Raw genomic sequence first — 26,308 nt, 5'->3', positions numbered from 1 at the left:
GAAGAGTCAGACAGCAAGAGGACTGTTTCATATATGAATGTTAATTTTGAAAATTATGTGTGTAAATGAGCATTCGAAAGAGGATACGTTTTAGAATATTTCTATGATATACTGTATTCCAAAAGGTGAATTCATGAAATGAAACAATGTCCCAGTAACCATGGCATCAATATTGAAGGCAAAACTTGAGAAACTATTCTATTTTTTTTCTACTTCATGTCATTTAATATTTCTTTTTGTCATATTCCTTCTTTTTTTTTTTTAACCTTTAATTATCAAAATGACAGTGTTGGAACAGAATGACATGTAGATTTAAAAGCCCCTTCATTTTTGTGCCTTCCTAGATCCATTGTCTTTACTTTTTTGGGGCCTCTATCTATATGTGTACATACTTTTCACCTACTGAATTATATAAAAGGAGATCTAGCATATTATGATTCAGGTTCATGTCCCTGGCCCACAGCGTGTTAGCTGTGTGACCTTGTTCAAGTTACTCAACCTCTCTGTGCCTCAATTTCTTCATCTGTAGCATGGAGAATAATAATAGAACCTAACTCTGCATTTTGTAAGGGTTAAAGTATTTAATAAATGTAATGTGCTTAGCATGGTCCCTGGCACATCATTAGTGCTCTATATTAGCTTTTTAAAATTATTTAATTCTCTCACTAGTAGGATTAACACTGAGCCCAGCTATGTGCCTGGAATGAAGCTATGTGCTAGAGATACCGAGCTGAATAAAATTTGTTCCCTAAAGACAGTGAAATCTGAAGAGAACCACAAGTATGATAAATACACATAAGGATACAGTCTGGTGGGCACACACAGGTTAAAGTCATTCTTGACTTGAGTTTCAAAGGCTGAGTGGTGGTTTGATGAATGGAGGAGGAGAGAGGGCTTTTGAGCAGAAGATTCATACCTAAGGAAAAGCATGTGTGCTTAAGGCTACCGTGGAGGTAGAAGGAATATCAAGAAGTGTATCCTGATTTGAGTATAACTTGGAGGCACTAGCTTTAAGAGGTGTGGTTTGAAGTATTGCAGGCTAGTGATAAATAGAGTGGAAAGAAGGAGTTCAATGCAATGCTTAAGTCAGAATCAGCATGACTGGGTGAAAGATGGGGGTAGGAGTAAGATAGTATGAAAAGGTGTTACAAGCAGTATAATCTAGTGGTTATTTCTATATACCCTTTGTTCATTATTTTAAACTCTTCTTGTATGTTATTCGTGCTAACTTTTCTCTTTTAAGTAAGATTTATTGAGATATAAGTAACATGTAATGAAATCACATGGACAGAAATGGCATGGACCTAGCAGAAGCAGAAGATATTAAGAAGAGGTGGCAAGAATACACAGAAGAACTGTACAAAAAAGATCTTCATGACCCAGATAATCACAATGGTGTGATCACTCACCTAGAGCCAAATATCATGGAATGTGAAGTCAAGTGGGCCTTAGGAAGCATCACTACGAACAAAGCTAGTGGAGGTGATGGAATTCCAGTTGAGCTATTTCAAATCCTGAAAGATGATGCTGTGAAAGTGCTGCACTCGATATGCCAGCAAATCTGGAAAACTCAGCAGTGGCCACAGGACTGGAAGAGGTCAGTCTTCGTTCCAATCCCAAAGAAAGGCAATGCCAAAGAATGCTCAAACTACCGCACAATTGCACTCATCTCACACGCTAGTAAAGTAATGCTCAAAATTCTCCAAGCCAGGCTTCAGCAATACATGAACCGTGAACTTCAGATGTTCAAGCTGGTTTTAGAAAAGGCAGAGGAACCAGAGATCAAATTGCCAATATCCGCTGGATCATCGAAAAAGCAAGAGAGTTCCAGAAGAACATCTATTTCTGCTTTATTGACTATGCCAAAGCCTTTGACTGTGTGGATCACAGTAAACTGTGGAAAATTCTGAAAGAGATGGGAATACCAGACCATCTGACCTGTCTCTTGAGAAACCTGTATGCAGGTCAGGAAGCAACAGTTAGAACTGGACATGGAACAACAGACTGGTTCCAAATAGGAAAAGGAGTACATCAAGGCTGTATATTGTCACCCTGCTTATTTAACTTATATGCAGAGTACATCATGAGAAACGCTGGGCTGGAAGAAACACAAGCTGGAGTTAAGATTGCCGGGAGAAATGTCAGTAACCTCAGATATGCAGATGACACCACCCTTATGGCAGAAAGTGAAGAACTAAAGAGCCTCTTGATGAAAGTGAAAGAGGAGAGTGAAAAAGTTGGCTTAAAGCTCAATGTTCAGAAAACTAAGATCATGGCACCCGGTCCCCTCACTTCATGGGAAATAGATGGGGAAACAGTGGAAACAGTGTCAGACTTTATTTTTTGGGGCTCCAAAATCACTGCTGATGGTGATTGCAGCCATGAAATTAAAAGACGCTTACTCCTTGGAAGGAGGGTTATGGCCAACCTAGATAGCATATTTAAAAGCAGAGACATTACTTTGCCAACAAAAGTCCATCTAGTCAAGGCTATGGTTTTTCCAGTGGTCATGTATGGATGTGAGAGTTGGACGGTGAAGAAAGCTGAGTGCTGCATAATTGATGCTTTTGAAGTGTGGTGTTGGAGAAGACTCTTGAGAGTCCCTTGGACTGCAAGGAGATCCAACCAGTCCATCCTAAAGGAGATCAATCCTGGGTGTTCATTGGAAGGACTGATGTTGAAGCTGCAGCTCCAATGCTTTGGCCACCTCATGTGAAGAGTTGACTCATTGGAAAAGATCCTAATGCTGGGTAGAGTTGGGGGCAGGAGGAGAAGGGGATGAAAGAGGATGAGATGGTTGGATGGCATCACTGACTCGATGGACATGGGTTTGGGTAAACTCCGGGAGTTGGTGATGGACAGAGAGGCCTGGCGTGCTGGAGTCCATGGGGTCGCAAAGAGTCGGACACGACTGAGCGACTGAGCTGAACTGAATGAAATCACCATTGAGTTTTATGTGGAACTTTTCCGTTGTATTGAAAAGTTCTCATATATCCTCCACCCCCTACCCTCAACAAATGTAAATAGGGTCCCTGGAAATCATATTTCTGATTTCTGTCCCTACAGTTTTGCCTTTTTCAGAATGTCACATAAATAAAACTATAAGCATACCTCAGAGATACGGTGGGTTTGATTCTAGACCACTCCAATAAGACGAACATCACAATAAAGCAAGTCACATGATTTTTGGGGTTTTTTTTGCTTTTCAAATGCATATAAATGTTATGTTTACACCATATCATAGTCCCTTGTAGCTCAGTTGGTAAAGAATCTGCCTGCAATGCAGGAGACCTGGGTTCAATTCCTGGGTTGGGAAGTTGCCCTGTTGAAGGAAATGGCAACCCACTCCAGTATTCTTGCCTGGAGAATCCCATGGATAGAGGATCCTGGCAAGCTATAGTCCATGGGGTTGCAAGAGTCGGATATGAGTTAGTGACTAAACCACCACCACCATAGTCTCTTAAGTGTGCAATAGCATTGTGTCTAAAAAATATATTCATACCTTAATTTTAAATGGTTTGTTGCTAAAAATGCTGTGATCTGAGTCTTCAGTGAGTCATAATCTTTTTGGAAGTGGAGGGTCTTAACCTCAGTGTTGATGGCTGCTGACTAATCAGGGTTGTGGTGGCTGAAGGTTGGGGTGGCTGTGGCAATTTCTTAAAATAAGGCAGCAATGAAGTGTGCCTCATTGATTGACTCTCCTTTCCATGAATGATTTCTCTGTAGCCTGCAATTCTATTTGATAGCATATTGCCTACAAGTAGAACTCTCAAAATTAGTCAGTTCTGTCAGATCCTGCTGCTTCTTTATCAGCTAAGTTTATGTAGTATTCTAAAGCCTTTTTTTGTCATTTCTGTAGTCAGTTAAGTTTGCTGTCTTACGTGGGCACAGTTCATGGTGCCCAAAAATAATTACAGGAGTGATATTAAAGGTCACTTATCTCAGATCACCATAACAAATATAATAATGAAAAAGTTGAAAATATGGTGAGGATTACCAAAATGTGACGCAGAGATAGGAAGTGAGCAAATGCTGGAGGAAAAGTAGTGCCAATAGACTTTTTCAATACAGTTTCCATAAACCTTCAATTTATATATATATATATACTCATATATATATATATGTGTGTGTGTGTATATATATATATATAACCCTCAATATTGGGAAAGTGCGATAGGACAATTTGTGCCTCTGTATATGTTACTTTTTCACTTAGCATAATTCACTCAGTGTTCATACATGTTGTGGTTAATAGTTTTTAACTTTTTATTGGATGGAGTTATTTCACTACATGTATGGACCACAGTTTGTCTATCCATTCAGCAAGTTGATGGAAAAGTTGTGTTGTTTGCAGTTTGGGGCTATGAAGAATAAAGCTCCTGTCAACATTTGTGCACAGTCTTTGTGTGTTTGCATTCTCTTGGGTGAATACCTTGGAATGATATTGGTTGGTCATGTAGTTAGCACTTGCTCAGCCTTTTAAAAATTGCCCAAGTGTTTTCCAAAACAGCTGTACTGTTTTGCGTTTCTACTAGCAGTTCAGTTGCTTCACCTCTTGACCAGAGCTTGGTACTGCCAGTTTAATTTTAGCAGTTGTACTAGGAGAATAGTATTAACAGTATCTTGTTGTGGTTTTAATTTGCTTTTCTCTAGTTGGCTAGTGATGCTGACCATATTTTTTGTGATTATTTACTATCCATATATCTTTAATAGAGTGTTTGACTTTTTTTTTTTTTTAATCACCTTCTCTTTTGGTGACCTTGAGTTAGGAAAGCGTTTCTTAGGACACGGACACACACACACCCAGAGCACTGTTTTTTAGGAGAGGAAGGAAAAGAAATGAATAAATCTAACTTTTCAAAGATACTGTTAAGATGAAAAGATAAGCCTCGAACTGGAGAAAATATTTCCAAAACATTTATCTCCTTAAGGGTTTACATCCAGAATATATGAAGGACTCCTACAACTCAACAGCAGGGAATCAACCTATTTTAACATGGGGGGAAAATGTGTGTGTGTCTTTTAATCACTATTTTTTATTGTCTTTTAAAATATTGATATCGTGGAAGCTTGGAATTTGAGGGAGAAGGGAATGAGTGGGTAATATCTCCTGTGGTTTCAAAACTTAAAATTTATGTTTCCAGGATCTAGGAACAGGTCTGATAAAAAATTTTTTTTTCTCCTTTAACTGCCCCCCCCCCTTTTTTTAAAGAATGGAAGGGATTTGTTCAACTCTTCAATCTGTTTGCAGTTTACCATGGTGAACACTTACAAGCTCCAGAAAGCCAGGGTTTTTTTTTTTGCTGTTATTTTACAGCTTTACTTATTTTACATTATTTTCTGTACTTAGTACAGTGCCTGGCTTAGTAAATATTTGTTGAGTGGTTATTTGTTAAATATCAAGTATGCATTTATGTTTTTCCATATTGTTCTCAGTTTTACCAGCAGCATTTATTTTTAAAATTTCTTTTCCTTCTTTGATGCTAACTCTTATCATGTTTGTTTCTTAATTGATGTATGAGTTTTGTATGTCCCTTAACAAATGACCATAAACATGGGTTGCTTAAAATAACACATTTATTATCTTATGTTTCTGGAGATGAGTTGAACTTGGGTTTTGCTGGGCTAAACTCAAAGTGTTGATAGGGTTGCATTCTTTCCTAGAGTCTCTAGGGGGGTTCTTCTTCCTTGGTCTCTCCAACTTTTAGAGGCACCACATTCCTTGACTTACGGCCCCTTCTTCCATCATTACAGCCAGCAATGCTGTCTTTCTCTCTGCGCCTTCCTCTCACATCACTTCTCATCTTCTGAGAGATGGGAAAGATTCTTAGCTTTTAAGGACTCACAGGACTAGATTGGGCCCCTTTGCCTAATCCAGGTTAATCTCATCACCTCAAGGTCTTTAATCTTAATAATCATACCTGCAAAGTCCGTTTGCCATGGAAGGTAACTTACTCTCTTGTGCTATGGATCATGACTGGAACATGTTTGAGAGGCCATTATTCTGCCCACTACGTGCAAGTTATTTGTTGATGATTTACATCCCTACTGTATATGTCTGTTTTAATTCTAATAGTACTGTTTTTTTCAACTTTAGTATTACTTTAAAAATAATTTTTTAGTTTATAAGATGTCCTATTATTTCATATGGCCATAAGATTCTAATGTCCTAGGAAATGTTTCCTTATATGTAATTGAGTTTCGTGTGCTGATGAGCTGCTTAAGGTTTCTCCCTCTTGCCCCCAGAAAGTTGTAGAGGTATTTTAATTGGATTTAAGAGGGAGAAGTTCCTGGTACTGACCCCACTTTGCTGGCATCCATCTAGCCTGGCTTCATCTTTCACTCAGTCACTTTTATCTCTTACTCGGTGTTCGTCACTCACTGGTACCATTCAGGTGGGAAGTATGCTTTCAGTGGTGTGTGGAATGTGTTGTCACATAACTTTTGATGAAAGGGCTATTTCTACCACTGGGGAAGAATTTTTCTCAATGAAGAGATGAAAGGAGATCATGTACTGGCAGATGAGAGTTTTTTTTTTTTTTTGAAAAAGTTAAACCACATGTAACGTCAAATGCTCTTTTGTGTAATTCATGAGTAAACTTGTTCAGGGGCTTGTAAATTCAAGAAATTTTACTCCAGTAGAGTCAACTAGTGACTACTCTGGACTTCCCCAAATTTAAGAGATTTGGAAATTGAGTTCTCTTCCAATAGCATTTATAGAGATAGGGACTTTCCTTAACAGCTTAAAGAAAAATATTTTTAGAGAGAAAAATTTTTATTTTTAACCATGAAGTCAGTATTGAATTTTAACCTGTCAAATGCTGATTATTGGATCAAACTTACCCATTATGGTAAGAGTGAAAAATCTGGATATACACTTAATGGAAAAGGCTTTTTATAGTATAGTTCTTCACAGAAAAAGAAAAGCATTTTTTTTTTCCCTTTCAAAGGTTGATAGAATTTTTAGGTGGTTTTAAAGTTTTGGTCTGATATTGCTTAATTAGACTGAAATGACGGATTGTCCTAGTTTACTTATGTACAGGCAGGGTTAAGAGTGCTAATGAGAGAGAGCCTCTGTATCTATGTTGATGTGTATCTATAGTGTATAACCTTTGTTTCTCCTGAAACGATCTGAGGTGTCTTGGGATAAAATCAAGAGGTAGTGAAACCCCAGCCAGATTCATGCAGGTATAAAAAGACCCACACCAAGTAATACAGAAATATGGATGAAGAGTAGTTTTTGCACATTTTCGATAGTATTAGCCTGAGCGATGCTGTTGAGATTGTTCTGTTAATCCTTCAGTGACTTCCTTCAGCAGGTAGAATAAAATCTGATTGGCACAGCATGAGTTGCAAGGTCTTCCATAGGCTCCCTCCTCTGATTATCTCACTTCATTACCTACCACGGCGCCCCTCATTCGCCATGGCTTCTGTCTCTCTTCCTCTGTGTGTGATCTTCCCCCTGGAGGTTCACGCTCGTGTTTCTGGCGTATGGCTCAGGTCCCAGCATTAATACTGCCTGTCCAGAGGTTGGCCTGGAGCGCTGTAAAAAAACTGCCCTCTCCTCCTCCAGTCACTCCCACATTTTGCTTTCTTCATAGCATCTGTCATGATAGGAAATGAACATGTTCCATTGTTTAGCTGTTTATCTCCTCCAACCAGAAGCAGGGACTTGGTGTTTTTCGCCATTAGTTCCCGGGTTCCTAGAACAGTCATAGTGCTTGGTTGGTGCTTAATAGATACGTGTCAAGAGAACGCATGCACAGCAGAGGTGATTTGTGGATGAGCATTTGGGGGGATAGTTGTTGCCTGGGTTCACTTGAAAGTCCAAATTCAGTTGGATAGCATTTTGTGATTATTTAGTAATGATGTCTGCGTATAAAGGAAAAGGGAAATTCGAGAAACCTGCCCCCTCGGTGCCATTTCTAGATAAGATTTACTAAGACTCAGTTCATTCAGTTCAGTTGCTCAGTTGTGTCTGACTCTTTGTGACCCCATGGACTGTAGCACGCCAGATCTCCCTGTCCATCACCAACTCCCAGAGCTTACTCAAACTCATGTCCCTCGAGTCGGTGATGCCATCCAACCATCTCATCCTCTGTCATCCCCTTCTCCTCCTGCCTTCAATCTTTCCCAGCATCAAGGTCTTTTCAAGACTACTTGGTGTAAGAATTTAGCAGGATACCTTAACGCCTTAGTTCCCTCAGCCTAGGAAATAGCAGTAAGTATCTACTGCCAAGGGATGCTGTGAGGGTTAAAAGTGATGGTGCATGTGGCATGTTAGTACGGAGCCTGGGGCAAGATAATTGCTCCTTATTACTAGTCAGTAACTTATCTAGTTGCTGGTTGTTGAGAAAAAAGGATACTTCATGCACATACTAAAGCTGAATCTCTGACTGCAGGACAGTTTCAACCTCTTCCTGGTCTGTGCTTTTATTTTAGCCTGGTTGTCAAAATTTTGTTTGAGGTGTGTGTTAGTTTCCTGGGGCTGCCTTTATCAAGTCACCACAAACCGGGTGGCTGTCTTAGCCATGCTCCGGTTGCCAATAACCACAGGTGTATGTTTGAATGAATTAGAATTTAGCTCCTCAGTCACAGTTAGCCATGTTTTAAGCAGGCAGTGACTACATGTGACTAGTGGCTGCCATGTTGGACAGCCCCACGTGTAAACATTTCCCTCATTGTAGAAAGGTCTATTGGAGAGCACTGCTCGAAAGAATTAGAAAACAGACTACCTCTTTTATTTGCTTTGGGTAACTTTGTATAGGTTTATTTGTTGAATATATGTTGCATTATAAATTTGGAGTAGTTCATAATAGCTGAAAAAATATTTTTATGGGTTTCTTTTAAAAGTTCTGGAGCAGAATGACTCATTAATGTTATTTATGAATTGTTTATTCACCAACTCTTTTCTTCATTGTCAAGAACATATGGAGTCAGTAATAGAACATACTGCATGTCTTTTTTCCCCCTGTATATTTATAACGAAGTGCCTGAAGGACACAAGATACTGTTTTATTTATTTTATTTGAATTATATGCCTGAGACTAAGCTCTTGTGTATTCAGGGCTACAATTTATAGTATTAATTAAGAACAGCTTTCTTTTTCTCCTTGGAATGAATTCAATATATTCTTCATTATTATATGTGAATCTTGAGTTTGTTTTCATTCATGATTGTTTTTTCTTCTCTCCCTGCCTCCCACCCTGTGCTTTTTGCCTCCTGACCTTTCCTTCTTCCATTTAATTCCCCCTCCCCGACTCTTCTCTTTCTTCACTGGCTCCTCTTCTTTCTTTTTTTCTCCCACTGCTTCTCCTTACTAGAAATGAAAATGACACAATATTCTCTTTAAAACATTTAATGAACTTCTCTGCTTTTTTGTAACCAAATGCTTCCCCCCCTCCTTTTCCTTAGAGATATATACAACAGCTTTTTAAAGATACGATTCAAACACCATACTACTCTTTAAATGGAAGTGTGTAATTCCATGGTTTTTAGTATATTCAGAGTTATGTGACCATCACCACAATCAGCTTTTAAAATATTTTCATCACTTCAAAAAGAAACACAATACTCCTTAGCAGTGCCTCTCCGTTTTTTCCCCACCCATCCGTAGGCAATCACTCATCTACTTTGGCTCTCAAGGTTTCCCTGTTATGGTTATTTCGTTCGCATGGAATCAGACAATATTTTTTTTTTCCTCTAGCCTTTTTCCTTTAGCATAATGTTTTTAACATTATTAATACTTCATTCCCCTTTATGGTTTAGTGATACTTGTTGCATGCATAATACCAGATTTTGTTTATTTGTTCATCAGAAACTGGGAGTTGGGTTGTTTCTACCTTTTGCATATTATGAATAATGCTGTGACTGTGTACAAGTTTTTTGTGTGGACATATGTTTTCATTTCTCTTGGGTATCCACCTAGGATTGGAATTGCTGGATCATATTGTTTAGTTGTTTGAGGATCTGCTAGACTGGTTTCCAAAGCAGCAGCATGATTTTATTACATTCCCACTAGCAGCATGTGATGAGGGTTCCAATTTCTCCATATCCTTGCCCACACTTGTTACTGTCTGTCTTTTTTATTATAGCCATCCTAATGAGTATGAAGTAGTATTTCATTATGATAAAATATATATAACATAAAGTTTACTGTCTTAACCGATTGTAAGCATGTAGTTCAGTGGTGTTAGGTGCATTCACTCTGCTGTGTAACCATCACCACCATCCATCTCCAGAATGTTTTCATCTTTCTAAACTGAAAATCCGTGCACATTAAACAATAACTTTCCACTTCCTCCATTGTGGTTTTGATTTGTATTCTTTGGTTGGCTAATGATGTTGAACATCTTTTCATGTGCTTATTGGCCATGTGTATATCTTCTTGCAGAAGTGTCTGTTCAGATCTTTTGCCCATTTTTAAGTGGCTTATTTATCTTTTTACTGTGTTGGAATAGTGCTTTATACAGTCTAGATTCAAGTCTCTTCTCAGGTATATGATTTACAAAAATTTTCTTCCATTTTCTATGCTGTTTTGTTATTTTCTTGGTAGTGTCTTTTGATGTACCAAGAGGTTTTAATTTTCATGTTCAGTTTGCCTTTTTCCTTTCATCACTCATGCCTTTGATGTAATAGTAAGAAACCATTGTCTTATACACAATTCATTTAGCTTTATGGATGTGTTTTCTTCTAAATTTTACAGTTTTAGCTTACCTCCAACTTTTCAGCTGTTCCTTCCAAATGCTATTCTGACTCTTCTCTAGAGATCCTGCTTCTTACTCAGTCCATGACTTGTGAGATTGGGTGCAGTACACCGTTTGAACTGCTATGTCTCCAAGTGCATAAGAAAGCGTTTTTGTTTTGGTTCCATCATTGAATTATTTCATATTGTGCTTCTTTTATGCTGCCTTTATCCTCAACTGATGTGTCAGTTGTTCACCTACCCTGGCTGGGAAATTTGACCCACTCTTCCTTTCTTGTCCTACCTGTGTTTCTAATATTGGGGGCAATCTGAGTGCCCATATGGGATGTCTTACCAACATTCTAACCTTCCTTACTGCTCAACTCCAGTGGTTATCACTTTTATCCTTTTTCAGCAAATTGTTCTCATGACAAGATCTTGCTGTTCTTTAAAAATGCCAAATGCTTATACCTGTCCTCTATTATCGCCTCCTGTTCTTTTTTTCTTCTTTCTCTCTCTCTATCCTCTCGCCCTCTTACCCTTCCTCCCTTTCTTTCTTTGCTTTTCCAATGCTCAAGCACTTTGTTTCTCCTTCCTGGCTCTGCTCTCCAACCTGTACTTGAAGTATCATCTTATTCAACATGCATAGTTAATTTTCTTTTTTCTTCCTTCATGTCCATCCTATAAATCTCTCCATGCTATTTCCTCAGCCTTTTGAACCTCCCTCACATATCGTGTTGTTCAGTCACTAAGTTGTCTGCAACCCCATGAACCGCAGCACATCAGGCTTCCCTCCCCTTCACCGTCTCCCAGAGTTTGCTCAGACTCGTTGTTCATCACATATGTTAGATGTTCAATAAATGATGAGTGAATGAATGAATGATAAAATGAACAAACCTTGGATCAGTTAATATAACTGTTCAGTTCCTGCAGAAGAACTGCTGGGCCCTGAGAAAAATGACACCTATACAAGGAGTCACTGTTAAAAGTTCATGGTGTCTCATGTACTTTGGCATGTTTCAACTGGTATCTCAGTACTTTGGCAATTTTTATGTATTTCTAGTCTTTACTTCTTTTAACAGGTACTAAACCTTTTAACACGTATTTTAAACATCCACTGTGTTCTTATTTAACAATATTCTTTCTCATAGCAGATGAATTTCTATTTCATGTAGGAAATTGAGGCCCAACAGATGGGAATCTTGTTTAGTATTCTCTGGCTTCTACAAGAATAATAGCATCTGTTTTCATGCTTCCCTCCTAACCTCCTGTTTCAGAAGAGGATGAGTTGGCCCCTCTCCCATTCTGGGCTTGTGTCTCTACTGGTGTTTTGGATCTTACTCTCTCTACCTCCTGAAGGACCTAGCTCTGTTAATTATTTCTTCTATCTCCAGTTCTTTTTTCTCTGTGGCCCTTCTCTACTTACCATATATACTTTAAAAAAGGAAAGAAAGAAGGAAAGAAAGAATTAATATACTAACACATGTATACTCAATTTTTTTCTCTTTTGCTACAGGAGTCCTCTTTCTCTTTTTTTTCTACTTGGCTTTTAGTAAGCATCATCTAAATTAGCTGTCACCATTTTCTTATAATTCATGATTAATGAACTGTTTCTCCTGAGTTAATTGACCCCCTTATTGTTAAATCAGGCATACTCACTTTAGTCTTTATGTTACTTGTTATCTCTGAAGCATTTGACACTGTTGGCTATTTCTTCCTTTTTGAACTCTCTGCTTTCTTAGCTTTGATCACATTCTATTAATATAAGGAAGCCATGTGGATTTCTTTTATAACCAAGCTTAATGGTTCCAGTGGTTCTAGGTGGACACATCCATCTCCAGTTAGGTAGGTTTGTTGAGGAGTGAAGATCTAACTTTGAGATTTACTTTGCCTTTGACAATTTCCCAGCAATTATTGTTACCACCGCCATTGTGCTGGGCTGAGTGATCACAGGTGGAGCTGGATTCAGTGTGTTCTCACACGTCTTCCCTTATTTCCTATAAGGCGCTGAGGCCAAAAGAATGTTTCAAGGAGATTTAATAAAGTGTTTTTAAAGGTTCTTCTGGTTTCAGTTGAGTTATTGTGACGTTTTTGTATAATAATGAAAGATTAAGAATAACAGAAATGTTCATTAATAGGGGAATGTGTGGATTGTTGCTGTTGTTCAGTTGCTAAACCATATCTGACTCTCTGTGACCCCATGGATGGCAGCACGCCACACTTCCTTGTCCTTCACTTCTCCCTGAGTTTGCTCAAGCTCATGTCCATTGAGTCACTGATGCCATCCAATCATCTCATCCTCTGTTGCCCCCTTGTCTTCTTACCCTCTATCTTGCCCAGCATCAAGGTTTTTTTCCAATGAGTCGACTCTTCACATCAGGTGGTCAAAGTATTCGGAGCCTCAGCTTCACCGTCAGTCCTTCCAATGAACATTTAGGGTTGTCTGCCTTTAGGATTGACTGCTTTGATCTCCTTGCTGTCCAAGGGACTCTCAAGAGTCTTCTCCAGCACCACAGTTCGAAAGCATCAATTCTTCAGCACTGAGCTTTCTTTATGGTCCAACTCTCACATCTGTACATGACTACTGGAAAAACCATAGCTTTGACTATACAGACCTTTGTTGGAAAAGTGATGTCTCTGGTTTTTAGTACACTGTCTAGGTTTGTCATAACTTTTCTTCCAAGGAGCAAGCATCTTTTAATTTCATGGCTGCAGTAACCGTCTGCAGCGATTTTGGAGCCCAAGAGAATGAAATCTGTTACTGTTTCCACTTTTCCGTCATCTGTTGGCCACAAAGTGATGAGACCAGATGCCATGATCTTCATTTTTTGAATATTGACTTTTAAGCCAGCTTTTTCACTCTCCTCTTTCACCCTCATCAAGAGGCTCTAGTTCCTCTTCGCTTTCTGCATTATGTAATATCCATACATAGGGTAATAGGCACTAGTAAAATGAATGAAGTAGATCTAGGTGTATTGATGATGTCTAGAAAAAAAAAAGGAGCAGTTCTGTTACTTTATCTGTCATCTATCTCATAATTTGTAAGGGGAAAAAAACACTATGGAACAGAACTATGTGTAAATGTTTAACAGTTGGTATCTACTCATCAAACCATTATGAGTGATTTCATCTGAGGAGTGGAAATGGAGGGTGTTACGAATTACTTTATTTCTCTTTAATATTTGTTTTGTAATAGAACGATAATGATTTTGAGAATTTTAAATGTAGAAAAAAATATCAGCTTATGACCTATTCTTACTTGTCTTGCTCTCCTTCCTCTAGCTTCTTGGGCTACAGTCTTTGCTTGTTTTCATTTTCCTTCCAAACTCTAGCCACTCTTCTGAATCCCCTTAGTCGGCTTCTCCTATCTTAATCCTGTTTATTCCTCAGGAGTCACCTTTGGTTCCCACTAAGCATTGCTGGATTACTCAGACATATTTTATTATTAATGCCTTCCCTCTGTGTTCCCATGGCACCCTGGGAAATCTTTAGTCACTGGTGTCTGGAGCAGGAGCCGTTATTTGATTTTGTATTCCATGGACCTGAGCGGAGTACTCAGCACATGGTAGAAATTCATTAAAGGGGGTTTCAGTGTTAAAATAATAAAGCGTCAGATTTGGAGTAGATCTTCTTAATACCAGCAAGTCCTTTTTTGTAGGTTGTCGTATTATGCTATTTTCCTTGAAGCTCTGTGTGAAGATACATGTTTTAATTAAACTGCAGTTTATATCTCAGGATGTGCTGAGTTTATATTTGATAGGCTATTCTAATTGAACTCCAGGCAGTTTATTTAAATGTAATATGATTTCTTTAATTATAATTGTAGGATGAAGAGTGATAATTTCATACTTCATTGTAGCACAAAACAATATGGAGTATTTTTATACTATCTTCAAATGCTTTAATTAAAGAAGACCTGCATTTGTGTGTTTCAAAATATGTTCTCTTGACCCAAGCAGAAGGATAAACAAAAATTAATGTTTCTTTTGCATGTAAATTGCTTGCCTGACAGTTTGTTTTCTTTTTAGGTTCAGCAGATAGATCGTGTAGTAGAAGTTGTGGAGGAAACAATTAAAGGTAAATGTTGAAAGTGAGATAATGTGTGTATTGTTTGAACTGTATCATAGATGAAGTAGATCTAAGTGTATTGATGATGTATAGAAAAAAATCAAGGGACAGGTCTGTTACTTTATCTGTCACCTATCTCATAGTTTTTAAGTGGGGAAAAAACACTACAGAACAACTATGCATAAATGTTTAACACTTGGTATCTACTCATCAAACCATAAAGTGATTTCATCTGAGGAGTGGTATTAGGGGGTGTTATGAGTGAGATAATGTATATGTTTGAAATATATCATGAAGGTACTATATTTAACATTTGTTAAGCATTTTTATGAAAGTTATTGTTGAACAAAATCATAAAATTTTGTCCTTGCCTGCATCGTGCATTGACCAGTCCAATATGTGAGGCTTATGTTTGGTTGGCTTTTTATTTTAGTGTAAAATAGACTTAATTTGAATCTGGGATCAGGAAGATAGGATTTAATCTTAAAATAAGGAAATGGCTTTATTTGCTCTTCAGTTTTATTGAGGTACAATTGACATTGTTTGCTTGTTTTTATATCACATAATTAGTTGTAGTTATTCCTTCTGAAAGTACTGTTAAAAGTAGTACTCAGTTTTGATTTCTCTTCTATGTGTAATTTTTGTAGTTACACCAGAAAATAAAATTACACTTGGATTGTTTTATTAGCCAGGATTCTTTGAAATAGATTCTTATTGAAGCCACGAGGAATAAACCATTCTTAATTCTGTGGATTAATTTGTAAATATTTATATTCTACTTCTGTTAGATTAGCACAAATGAAAACCGATAATATGATATTAAAATATTAAGTGAATTGAGGTTCTCACTTAAAATTTTAACCATTTTTTTAATAAATGCAAATTTTGTGTATGTTTTTTTTTAAAATCTACTTCCACAAAGTTGAGATTTCTAACCACATACTTTTCCTGCTGGATTGTATTGACTACCTTCCACATGCTGTTATTCATTAATTTTGAATCTTTAATTTATTTTTGTTGTTGAGTGCCTAAGTTGTGTCTGACTATTAGCGACCCCGTTGACAGCAGCAAGCCAGGCTCCTCTATCCTCCACTATCTCCCAGAGTTTTCTCAAATGCATCTCCATTGAGTCAGTGATGCTATTTAACCATCTCATCCTCTGCTGCCCCCTTTTTTTACCTTCAGTCTTTCTCAGCATCAGGATCTTTTCCATTGAGTTGCCCGTCTGCATCAGGTGGCCAAAGTACTGAAGCTTCAGCTTGAGCAACAGTCCTTCCAATGAATATTCAGGGTTGTTTGCCTTTGGATTGACTGATTTAATCTCCTTGCTATCCAAGGAACTCACAAGGGTCTTCTCCAACACTACAATTCAAAGGCATCAATTCTTGGGCACTCAGCCTTCTTTATGGTCCAGATTTATTTAATTTATTAATTGACCACAGAATATGAGAATTGGCTTACATATTAGTCTTCCTTGAAATTCTGAGATAAAATGAAATATCAGGATTAAAACTTTGTAGCTGTGATAATTTTGAAACTTTTTTTCAAACCATACCTCAACCCTATCTTGTAAGGTCTAGAAGTACTAGCATTTATTGTGCACTTACAGAGTGACAGGCACTATACTAAGCATGGAGTAAGTCATTTCAGTATTTTACAACAGTGCTGTGAAGGGGGTACGTCTGTTTTCCTCATTTTTCAGAAGAGGAAGTTTGGACACAGGGGTATACGGTCAGTAAATGGCGGAATTGGAATCTGAATCTAAGCATTATGACGCTGATACCCCTGCTCCTAAATTTGCCACTCCATTCACACTGTACTATGACTGCTCTGCTCTCTCCTGGTTGAGAATCACTACCTTAACAGTTGTTCAATTGAGCTTCTTAAAGTAGTGATTCAGGATGCTTGAGGATTCTATTGCTTGTCTTGATTACCTGGCATATACTGTTGTTGTTGTTTAGTCACTCAGTTGTGTCTGACTCTTTGTGATCCTGTGGACTGTAACCCACCAAGCTCCTCTGTCCATGGGATTTCCCAGGCAAGAACACTAGAGTGGGTTACCATTTCCTTCTCCAGGGAATAATCCCAACCCAGGGATCGAACCTGCTTCTGCATTGGCAGGCAGGTTCTTTACCACTGAAGCATCTTGGAAGCCCACCAGGCATATACTAGTCCCTAAATTATATTTTTAAAAAACTAAATGACAGTGAAGACAGGAGAAAAATCTAGCAGACTGTGGGTGTGGCAATGACTTTTTAGGTGATATACCAAAGAGGGACTGTTTGTGAAAGATAATTGAGTTGAACCTCGATAAAATTAAAAACTTCTGCTCTGCAAAAGATAGCATCGAGAGAATGGGAAGATGATCCATAGGCTTTTGCAAAAGACATACCTGATTAACTGTAATCTAAAGTACACAATAGCACCCCACTCCAGTACTCTTGCCTGGAAAATCCCATGGATGGAGGAGGCTGGTAGGCTGCAGTCCATGGGGTCGCTAAGAGTCGGACATGACTGAGCGACTTCACTTTCACCCTTCACTTTCATGCATTGGAGAAGGAAATGGCAACCCACTCCAGTATTCTTGCCTGGAGAATCCCAGGGATGGGGGAGCCTGGTGGGCTGCTGTCTATGGGGTCGCGCAGAGTCGGACACGACTGAAGCGACTTAGCAGCAGCAGCAGCAGCAGCAAAATACATAAAATACCTCTTAAAACCCAGCAATTGGAAAATAAACAACCAGATGAAGAGATGGGCCAGTGACTGTATCAGAAACATCCCCAAAGATACACAGGTGGAAAATAACCGTATGAAAAGATGCTTCACATCATATGTCGTCAGGGATAATACCAACCAGCCTCTTTCCTCCAGGAGTTAACTCATTAGTACAGATTCAAATTTGCTTGAAAAGAGCTTATTATGAATAACAAAAGATACACCTCCCACTGCTGTCACTGAGGAAATCATAAGAGTTTTAGGAAATTGGTACCAGGAATGAGGGATGGATGGTTATGTATTTTTGTATCACAGAAGGCCTATCACTTCCAGGTTGATTTAATTAGGGATAACCTCTCACTAAAGAGTTTTGCTTAAGTAGATTTATTGGAGAGATTGTAGTTGAGTTTTTGATAGTCTACAGCAAGAGTTGAGTTGAAGATGAAGTTGATGTGGAGTTGATGTGGGTGTTCACTGGCAGGTTGGTTTGAGGATGGGAAGGCTGAGGATTTAAGTCTTGGTAATACAAATCAGGAAAGGAGTACGTCAAGGCTGTACATTGTCACCCTGCTTATTTAACTTATATGCAAAGTACATCATGAGAAACGCTGGGCTGGATGAAGCACAGGCTGGAATCAAGATTGCTGGGATAAATATCAATAACCTCAGATACACAGATGACACCACCCTTTTGGCAGAAAGGGAAGAACTAAAGAACCTGTTGATGAAAGTGAAAGAGGAGACTGAAAAAGTTGGCTTAAAACTCAACATTCAGAAAACAAAGATCATGGCATCTGGTCCCATCACTTGATGGCAAATAGATGGGGAAACAGTGGAAACAGTGACAGATGTTATTTTTTTGGGCTCCAGAATCACTGCAGATGGTGATAGCAGCCTTGAAATTAAGACACTTGCTCCTTAGAAGAAAAGCTATGACCTAGACAGCTTATTAAAAAACAGACATTACTTTGCCAACAAAGGTCTGTCTAGTCAAAGCTATGGTTTCTCCAGTAGTCATGTATGGATGTGAGAGTTGGACTATAAAGAAAGCTGAGTGCCGAAGAATTGATGCTTTTGAACAGTGGTGTTGGAGAAGACTCTTGAGAGTCCCTTGGATAGCAAGGAGATCCAACCAGTCCATCCTAAAGGAAATCAGTCCTGAATATTCATTGGAAGGACTGATGCTGAAGCTGAAACTCCAATCCTTTGGCCACCTGATGTGAAGAACTGACTCATTTGAAAAGACCCTGATGCTGGAAAAGATTGAAGGCAGGAGGAGAAGGGGATGACAGAGGATGAGATGATTGGATGATATCACTGACTCAGTGGACTTGAGTTTGAGTAAACTCTGGGACTGGTGATAGACCGTGAGGCCTGGCGTGCTGCAGTCCATGGAGTCACAAAGAGGTGGACACGACTAAGCAACTGCACTGAATTCAACAAAAGAATTTTAGAGACAGAAGAAATAATTTTCGTAGATGTCCTTAGTTTGCAAATCAGGAAGCTGATCCAGGAAGGAGTTATGTGACTCATCTGAGATCTTCTGGTTAATGGAAATCTGGGCCTGATTTTTCCATTCTTCGCTTTCTATTTCTGCTGTCAATCCTTATTTTCATTAAGACAGCACAAGTTAGTGAAATAATGTGGTCCTTGTAACACTTAACTACTTCCTGTCTGTCTTGCAGTAAGTTATTCCTCTGAGGTTCAGTGTAAAATGGAGAGGATTAAATGGGTAAGACTTTTGCGATACCTGGGGTATACTAGGGGAAAATTCTTGTGTATTTATTTCTACCTCTTTAATGCTTAGGCTGCTGGAATAATCTAACTGACCTTCAATAGCAGAGATGCTCCTTTCAATTGGACTGTGTATATGGCCCTCAAGTTCTGGAAATGTTTTCCTCTCCTGCATGTGTACCTTCAATGGTTGCCAGTTACCTACCAAGTTAACTAGTGACTTCTGCCTCATTCCGCCATTTCCACTGTTTCTTCCATTACTTCCATACTAAGCCTTTTGCTCCAGCCAACTGGACTGTTTGATGTGTCTTGTATATTATTTGCAGTTTGCTCTACATTCGTCTTAGGAACTTACACATCAGCAGAGAACTTCTGTTTGCCCGCCAGACCCATTCCCTGCCCTTCCCCACCTCGACGTGTGTCCATGGAGGCAGACCTGTGTGGACCACATTGGTAGGCTCTTTGCTACTTGGTGTCTAGTTGCATTTCTCCAGTTAGAGGCGTGATTAGAGTATGAGATGGGAGGATTCATTCCCTTCTCTCAGTTCCTTCTTTCCTGCTCATCCTAACCCGAAGGTCATAACTCCTATCAGGTGGCCCTCTCTAGTCATCTGTTTTTCTCCTGGTTCCTGTAACTCTTCCTTCCCTTTTTCAGGCCCGAGGCTAGAAACAGCACCCTGTTGTTGCTTGCCTGAGACTCTTGCATTGTCTCTTGTTGGTCTTCCTAACCTTGCCAAACTTTAGTAATTAATGCCTTTATTAAAATCTCTTCCATTATGCAGTGTGCCATCTGTTTTGCTGGGACCCTGGTTGATAAATGCTCCGTGGAGAAGACTGCCCAGAAGGGCCAGATGGAATACAGGCTGACGAGGGCATTCTGCTGTAACTGTCTTGTTTCCACATTTGATTCCTGTTGGGCTCCCTTTGTATGTCTTCCTTGATGGGGGTTTGGACATGCAGCTCTACCACAGCCTGTTTGCATTGTTTTTACATTATATGAAGTCATGTTTTTTTTAAAAAAACATACTAATAAGATACATTGGTGACAAAAATATTTAAATCTGTTGTACTGGTTTGGCCAAAATGTTCATTCAGGATTTTCTATAAGATGTTATGGAAAAACCCAAACGAATGTTTTGGCCAACCCAAATATTTATAGTAAAACCGTATAAAGCATATTCCTTTTATGTCTCTCTTGGTTGGAGGAAAATGGAGAATTTAAGTTAATGCTTAAAGACTTCTCAATTTTCAACACTAGTGGACTGAAAATACCATCCATATATTTCATTTGCTTTAGGAGAGACCAAATTATAACTACTTTAGGATTTTCTTCTGTGTCATCTTGACAGTTCAACAAGATATGTAGCTGAAGCTAATGGAAGGAGTACAGTATTTAAAGGATTTCCATTTCTTTAAAAAATACTCACGTGCACCTTAGTCATATTTCATATGATCGTTAAAGCCCCCCATCCCCTTTTTGATATAAAAGCTTTGAAGGAAATACAAATCTAAGCATTTTTTCTCATATATGAAGTCCTCTAAACAAAAAAAAAATCTTAAAAAAATGTTCTCATTTTTGTAAAAGATAGCCTAACCAGATAACTTAAGATAAATGATTGCAAATAAATATTACATATTAAAAATAGAAAAAATGTTTTTACTGTTATGTCATATTTCTTCCCTCATCAGTCTCTAGTAAAGGAGGCCTCTGTTGTTTTATATGTTTTGCTGATATTTCATTTAGTCTAATTCCAGATGCCTCCAGTGTTGGTAATTCAAAGCTTTCCAATACGGTACAATCTGCAAGTTTAATTGATTTTCCATTTCTTCTGACTTCTTGGTAATTGATGTGGTCCTGGGTTAGACTGACCTGAATTCCCAGGGTACTTCACCGAACAGTTCTTTCTTATTTAACACATTGCTATTAATCTTTACTCTGTCAGAATTGTACTTTGCATTTGTTACTGATTTAGAATATAAACTTTTTGTAAATTGAGACTGCAAGGCGGAACTGTCTCAAGTATGGTTTTATCAGTGTTAATGACTGAGGAACCTTCCTACGAAGTCCAATGGAGATTTTCTTGAAGATGTTTCAAACTTAATAAGCAGGTGACCTGAGCTTGGATAAGTAGCCTCGTACACCTGGGATAGTATTGTATCACAGAAGCACATCTGCTTTTTCAGTATTTGCTTTTCAGTAAAATAATTTTCTTGATTTTTCAAAATATGCTTTGAGAAGACACTCCTACGCAGCCTCTCATTATGTGTAATCTCTGATGTAGTTACTAGAGTCTGAATATAGTGGAAAAAGGTGGATGTTGGTTCTACATGTTGTGAACACTTTCCAGTCTCACTGGTGCAGTTAGATAGGTGGTAACTTCTGCCTTCTGATAACTAAAGGAGCCAGAAATTTGTTGCAGTCTTTTTTTTTTTTTTTCATGAGCCTGTTTGTTTTACCTGTGTGTTCTGTATTAACGTGTGACTACAGGTTGGTGAACATTTATGCCTCCTTAGAGGTGTCAGTTGATGTTCTTTCCATCCTCTTTCCTTTCTCTCCTCTCCTTAAGTTTCCCTGAATAACCATAGTCCTCTACCTTTACTTGTTTGTCCTCTGTATTTCTTGTATGTCCTAGAATGAACTTTTTATTCATCATATCTCTCTTAGACAGCATTTTTCAAATCATCATAGTTTTAGAAGTAAGACCAAGCAAATTTCTTAATGACCCCAAACAGCAAAGGTCTCCCATAAGACTGTAAGTTGATTTCTTTACATCACTTTATTCTATAATAGATGGTTTGGAATAATGACTGGATAGGACTGTTTGTGAGAGGAAACCACCATGTCTTGTCTGGATATCTGTAACTTTATCAATGATCAATCCTGTTTTTAGCCACAGAAATAATAAGCAGTCCCAGTATTATTTATCTGCTTCAAAAATAGCCAATAGATGCTCTCCCAAGAGTCTTCTTTAAACATGGGAAATAATCATGTTTATTTTATTTTTGAAAATAAGAGTAGTTAAAGAACTTTAAGTTGGTCAAATACTTTTCTACCATTAAAGCTTTTAAAACTCAAATGCATAAGTGTGTTTCCCAGGTGAATTGTGCTATGCTAACTTCAGTGTTTTATATGTTTTGGTTGTGTTAATTTAATTACACTGCTTTTGTGTGTTCATCACTTATATTTTCTATTCAGAGATGCATGATCTTATGGTTTGCAGCTACCTTTACTGATAATGGGATTTATTGATATGAAGACTTGGGTGTTTCATTAACTTCGATTTCTTTATTCCAGAGTGGAAGTGGGGTGGGTGCATAGTGTTGATTAGTTCGTTAGGTTGATGATGGTAATGTAGTTTTCACATAACTATTACAATGGTTCACTGGGTTTGATTGTTCAGAACAAGGAAAGGAAATTACTTTAAGTTTGAACTTCTCAGGCTTCCCATGACCCAGCCCATGTGTTTGTGGTCTCAGTGATCTGTCTGGTAAAGTAGCTCCATCTTTTCTTGTTTAAATATTAACAAGGACTTGCCTGCTGTGGAAATTGGGCTTACATGTTAACTCTGCAGAGTTTGATACTGCCTTGGCAGATTGCAGATTGTTGAATTCTCTAAAAATGGATTATTGTAGGCTAAACTTTTGTGAGTTCTGTTCATGTTAAAACAGTTTATAAAGTTTGAACATCAATCACAGTAATCATGTCTGTAGATTAATAATTTTCTTTTCAAGTATTTGGTATTCTCAGATATAAAGATTTCTGAGTCCTGTAGTTCCAATTTCTGTTTACTCTACTTTATGGAGAAGGAAACGGCAACCCACTCCAGTACTCTTACCTGGAAAATCCCACGGACCGAGGAGCCTGGTAGGCTACAGTCCATGGGGTCACAAAGAGTCGGACACGACTAAGCGACTTCACTTCACTACTTTATTTAGTGATGCCAAGTAGATCAATTAATACTATTTTGAGGCTCTCATAGAAGTCCTTAAAATTAATGTAATTAAAAAAACTTCAGTGCACTTAAGTTCTTTTATAGTAACTATCTTTTTAGAGAATTAGCATGTGGTACACTGCTTTTATACTCTGCATGTGTATAGGTGCTTTCTTACTATTTGGAAAAATTTGTCTTCATTTAAAAACTCTACTGTTTTTGTTTAGTATTATAAACTTAGGGAAAATAATCCTAGCAGCTTTACTACATTTTTTAAATAGAGAGTAAAATTGTAGGTTGATTGTAGTGTTTTCTGTTCCAATATGACTGTCAACAAAATAGTAAATTGTATTGTGTTGGTAATTCTTCTTTAGTACTTTATAGCTGAGTTCTATAAAAATAGAAATACAAAGTGAAAAACCAGGTCATGATAGAGGTGCACTATCTAAAACTCCAGTAGCAAAAATATACATAAAATTTTGACATCTTTGAAATATTTCTTAAAAACATTTTATTGCCAGTAAAATCATATGTCACAGACAAGTGAGAAAATGGGCAACATAGAGTAATTTGATGGCTCAGATGTTACTGGACAAGAAATTGAAATCTGATCCTCTCTTTTTCTTGAACATTTTGACAGAAGAATTTACTTAATGAGACAAGTTGTAGGATTTCTTCTATTAGGTGACGTCATTGGCCCTTCCTTAGAAAATCTAATATTGCTAGCAATTGATGTCGAGAAAGAATGCTCAGTTAATATTAAAGTTTTGTATCTAATGTTTGGAGATGCACATATTTTCTTTGAAAACTTCATCCCATAACCCTCTACAAAGCGTACAGCATATGTGCAGCCATTACTTCGGAGACTGCAAGAATAAACACCAATTTCACTTACTTACTAGTTTGAGGATGGAAAAATCCATTTGCAGAATCTCCAGTTAGGAGATCAACTATGGATGGATTTTTAAGTAGAAACTTAATCAGTACTACTGTTTTATAACAAATCATATGCTGTATTGAGTAAGAAAGAGTAATTGAAATGTCTTCATAAAAGATGCTTTCCAATGCATGAAATTTTTATTGTAACTCTGAGAATTAAAGTGCACCATTTCTTTAAGCCGCCCTGAAGCCTGGTGCTGTGATGGGTGAGTCACTGATTGAGACTCGGCAGGGCCATGCTGAAATACTTGGCCCTGCCGCTCACAGGGTCGTGTTTAACAACCCGCACAAGCTCCTTGGTTCTCCATTTCCTGGGCTGTAAATTGTAGGACATGGTAGGTCCCTTCAACTCGGAAATTTTAGGAGTGTTGGGAGTCTGCAACATAAAACTGAGCTCCCAAGCCTGTCATTGGAAGGAAATGGTGACATTTTTGACAGTAATCTCTAGCAAAAGTTACTGTAATGTCTGTAGCTTTTTCTTACAGCCTAATCTCCACATGCCAGATTTTCCTGTCTTCTTTCTTACAAAATGAATTTGAAGACATTTGTGGCAGACACACTGTGCATTTTTCTTCTCTGTGTCTTCATGTTCTCTAGTGAAGAGGGTCTTGAGTAAAGACAGTTCCCTCAGTCCTTTGCCCTTATTCCATTCCCTGGTATCGCTCTCCTAGGTGGTGACAGGCTGTGTACTTCCCAGTGTTGCTTAAGAGTTTCGTGCTTCTCTAAAGCTACTTTGAGTTCTACCCTGGGGCTTGTTTATTTGGGGGCTTTGAGACAGATATTTTGCATCTTGGTGGCTGGGATTGCTGGGAAGAAAAGTTATTTGAGAAGATTTAATGTAAGGCATGAACATTGTAGCAGTGATTCTCCAGAGTGTTTTCTGGGAGGGGGACCCTTCGCCAGAATGGAAAGAGAGTAGAGTGGTTTATCTGAACCTGGGGAAGCCAGGGGGGCTGGAGACTCTGCCATGTGGCCTCTCACCTGGGTTCATTGCCTTGTGAGCCACTGGTATGATGCTAAGGATCCTGTCACTCAGGTGTCCTGGGGTGGGAAGTTAGCCCTGGCTGTCCGGGCACCTGCGCTTAGACTTACCCAGGGTCAGGTGCAGTTCCTGGTGCCCTACTTCTGCCTTCTTTCTCTTCCTTCATATCCAAGAAATTGTATCAGAATGCCAGTGAGTGATCTGAGAGGGATGACCTTGAATCTACTTTGATTTATACATTAAAAAAAAAAATTGCAAACCTGATTATCATTATCAATGCAATTATTTGTGACCTATTTCCTAGCCCTCCAGAGGTTTAAAGATAAATGGAATCTGACTTTAACTTACAGTACTTTAAAGTTGTAAAAATCTCCCTGCTTTCTTCCTTTTGAGAAACATCATTTGCATTATAGGTCTTGATAGGATTACAATTGCATTAATTACAGTAGCAACTGTAATTAACTTCTTTCTGGCTTTTTGTAGCTTACCCTTTCCTATACGTTAATTCATTTGTACTCCACAGGAATCCTGGCATTGCTGATTATACCGTAATTATGGTACATTGCCGTATACCATAATTTGAAACCTAGTCCTCTAAATCTCCAGTTCTGTTAAGCTGCTTACCTTGAATGGAGGGAAGTGAGAAAGTGAGACCTCTTTATTATCTCCATCCCTCCTGACTACTGACTAAGGTCCTGGCTCACCTATTTCTAGTTCCCTTTCATATTCTCTCACATATTTTGTTCCTTCACGTTTCTTGTTCCCCTCTTTGATTTCTTTTTCTCTCTCCTTCTCAGTTTTGCATGCAATTTTATTTTGAGCCAACATAAAAAACTTTTTTGTAGGGAATTAATAAAGATTTGCTGGTGGCTTGGCTGGTAAAGAGTTAATAAAGATTTGCTGGTGGCTCAGCTGGTAAAGAATCCACCTGCAATGTGGGAGACCTGGATTCAATCCATGGGTTGGGAAGATCCCCTGGAGAAGGGAATACCCACTCCAGTATTCCAGCCTGGAGAATTCCATGGACTGTATAGTCCATGAGGTCGCAAAGAGTCGGACACGATTGAGCGACTTTCACTTCACTTCACTTTAATAAAGATTTGCTGTATCTTTTTAAAAAATTCTGAAAACCATATTTTAGTCTTAATCTTGTTGTAAAGGTATTTAACTTAGGAAATGAGTGAGTACACATATTTGTTAACTGTAAGCAACCAATAAAAAGTTGATCTACCAACAACAACAAAAAAGCTAAGAG

At 38.3% G+C, this 26,308-nt stretch overlaps 1 protein-coding gene across 44 annotated transcripts in view; it reads left to right on the top strand.

Annotated features, from left to right (window-relative positions):
* Positions 1-26,308, top strand: part of CDKAL1 (CDKAL1 threonylcarbamoyladenosine tRNA methylthiotransferase) — a 918,695-nt gene that overhangs the window by 198,300 nt on the left and 694,087 nt on the right. For all 44 annotated transcript variants that reach the window (XR_014061588.1, XR_014061589.1, XR_014061593.1 and 41 more), the window contains one exon: positions 14,713-14,761. Coding sequence is in view for 33 of the 44 variants with exons in the window: in XM_081518030.1 (XP_081374156.1) it covers positions 14,713-14,761 (49 nt within the window). In the remaining 11 variants the exon portion in view is untranslated. The remainder of the gene's footprint in view (positions 1-14,712; positions 14,762-26,308) is intronic.

This window comes from Giraffa tippelskirchi, chromosome 8 (assembly GCF_054371585.1).
Source record: "Giraffa tippelskirchi isolate mGirTip1 chromosome 8, T2T-mGirTip1v1.2.pri, whole genome shotgun sequence".
Taxonomy (NCBI): Eukaryota; Metazoa; Chordata; class Mammalia; order Artiodactyla; family Giraffidae; genus Giraffa; species Giraffa tippelskirchi.
The sequence above is the reverse complement of the archived record's forward strand: the minus strand, read 5'-3'. Positions and strand labels throughout refer to the sequence as shown.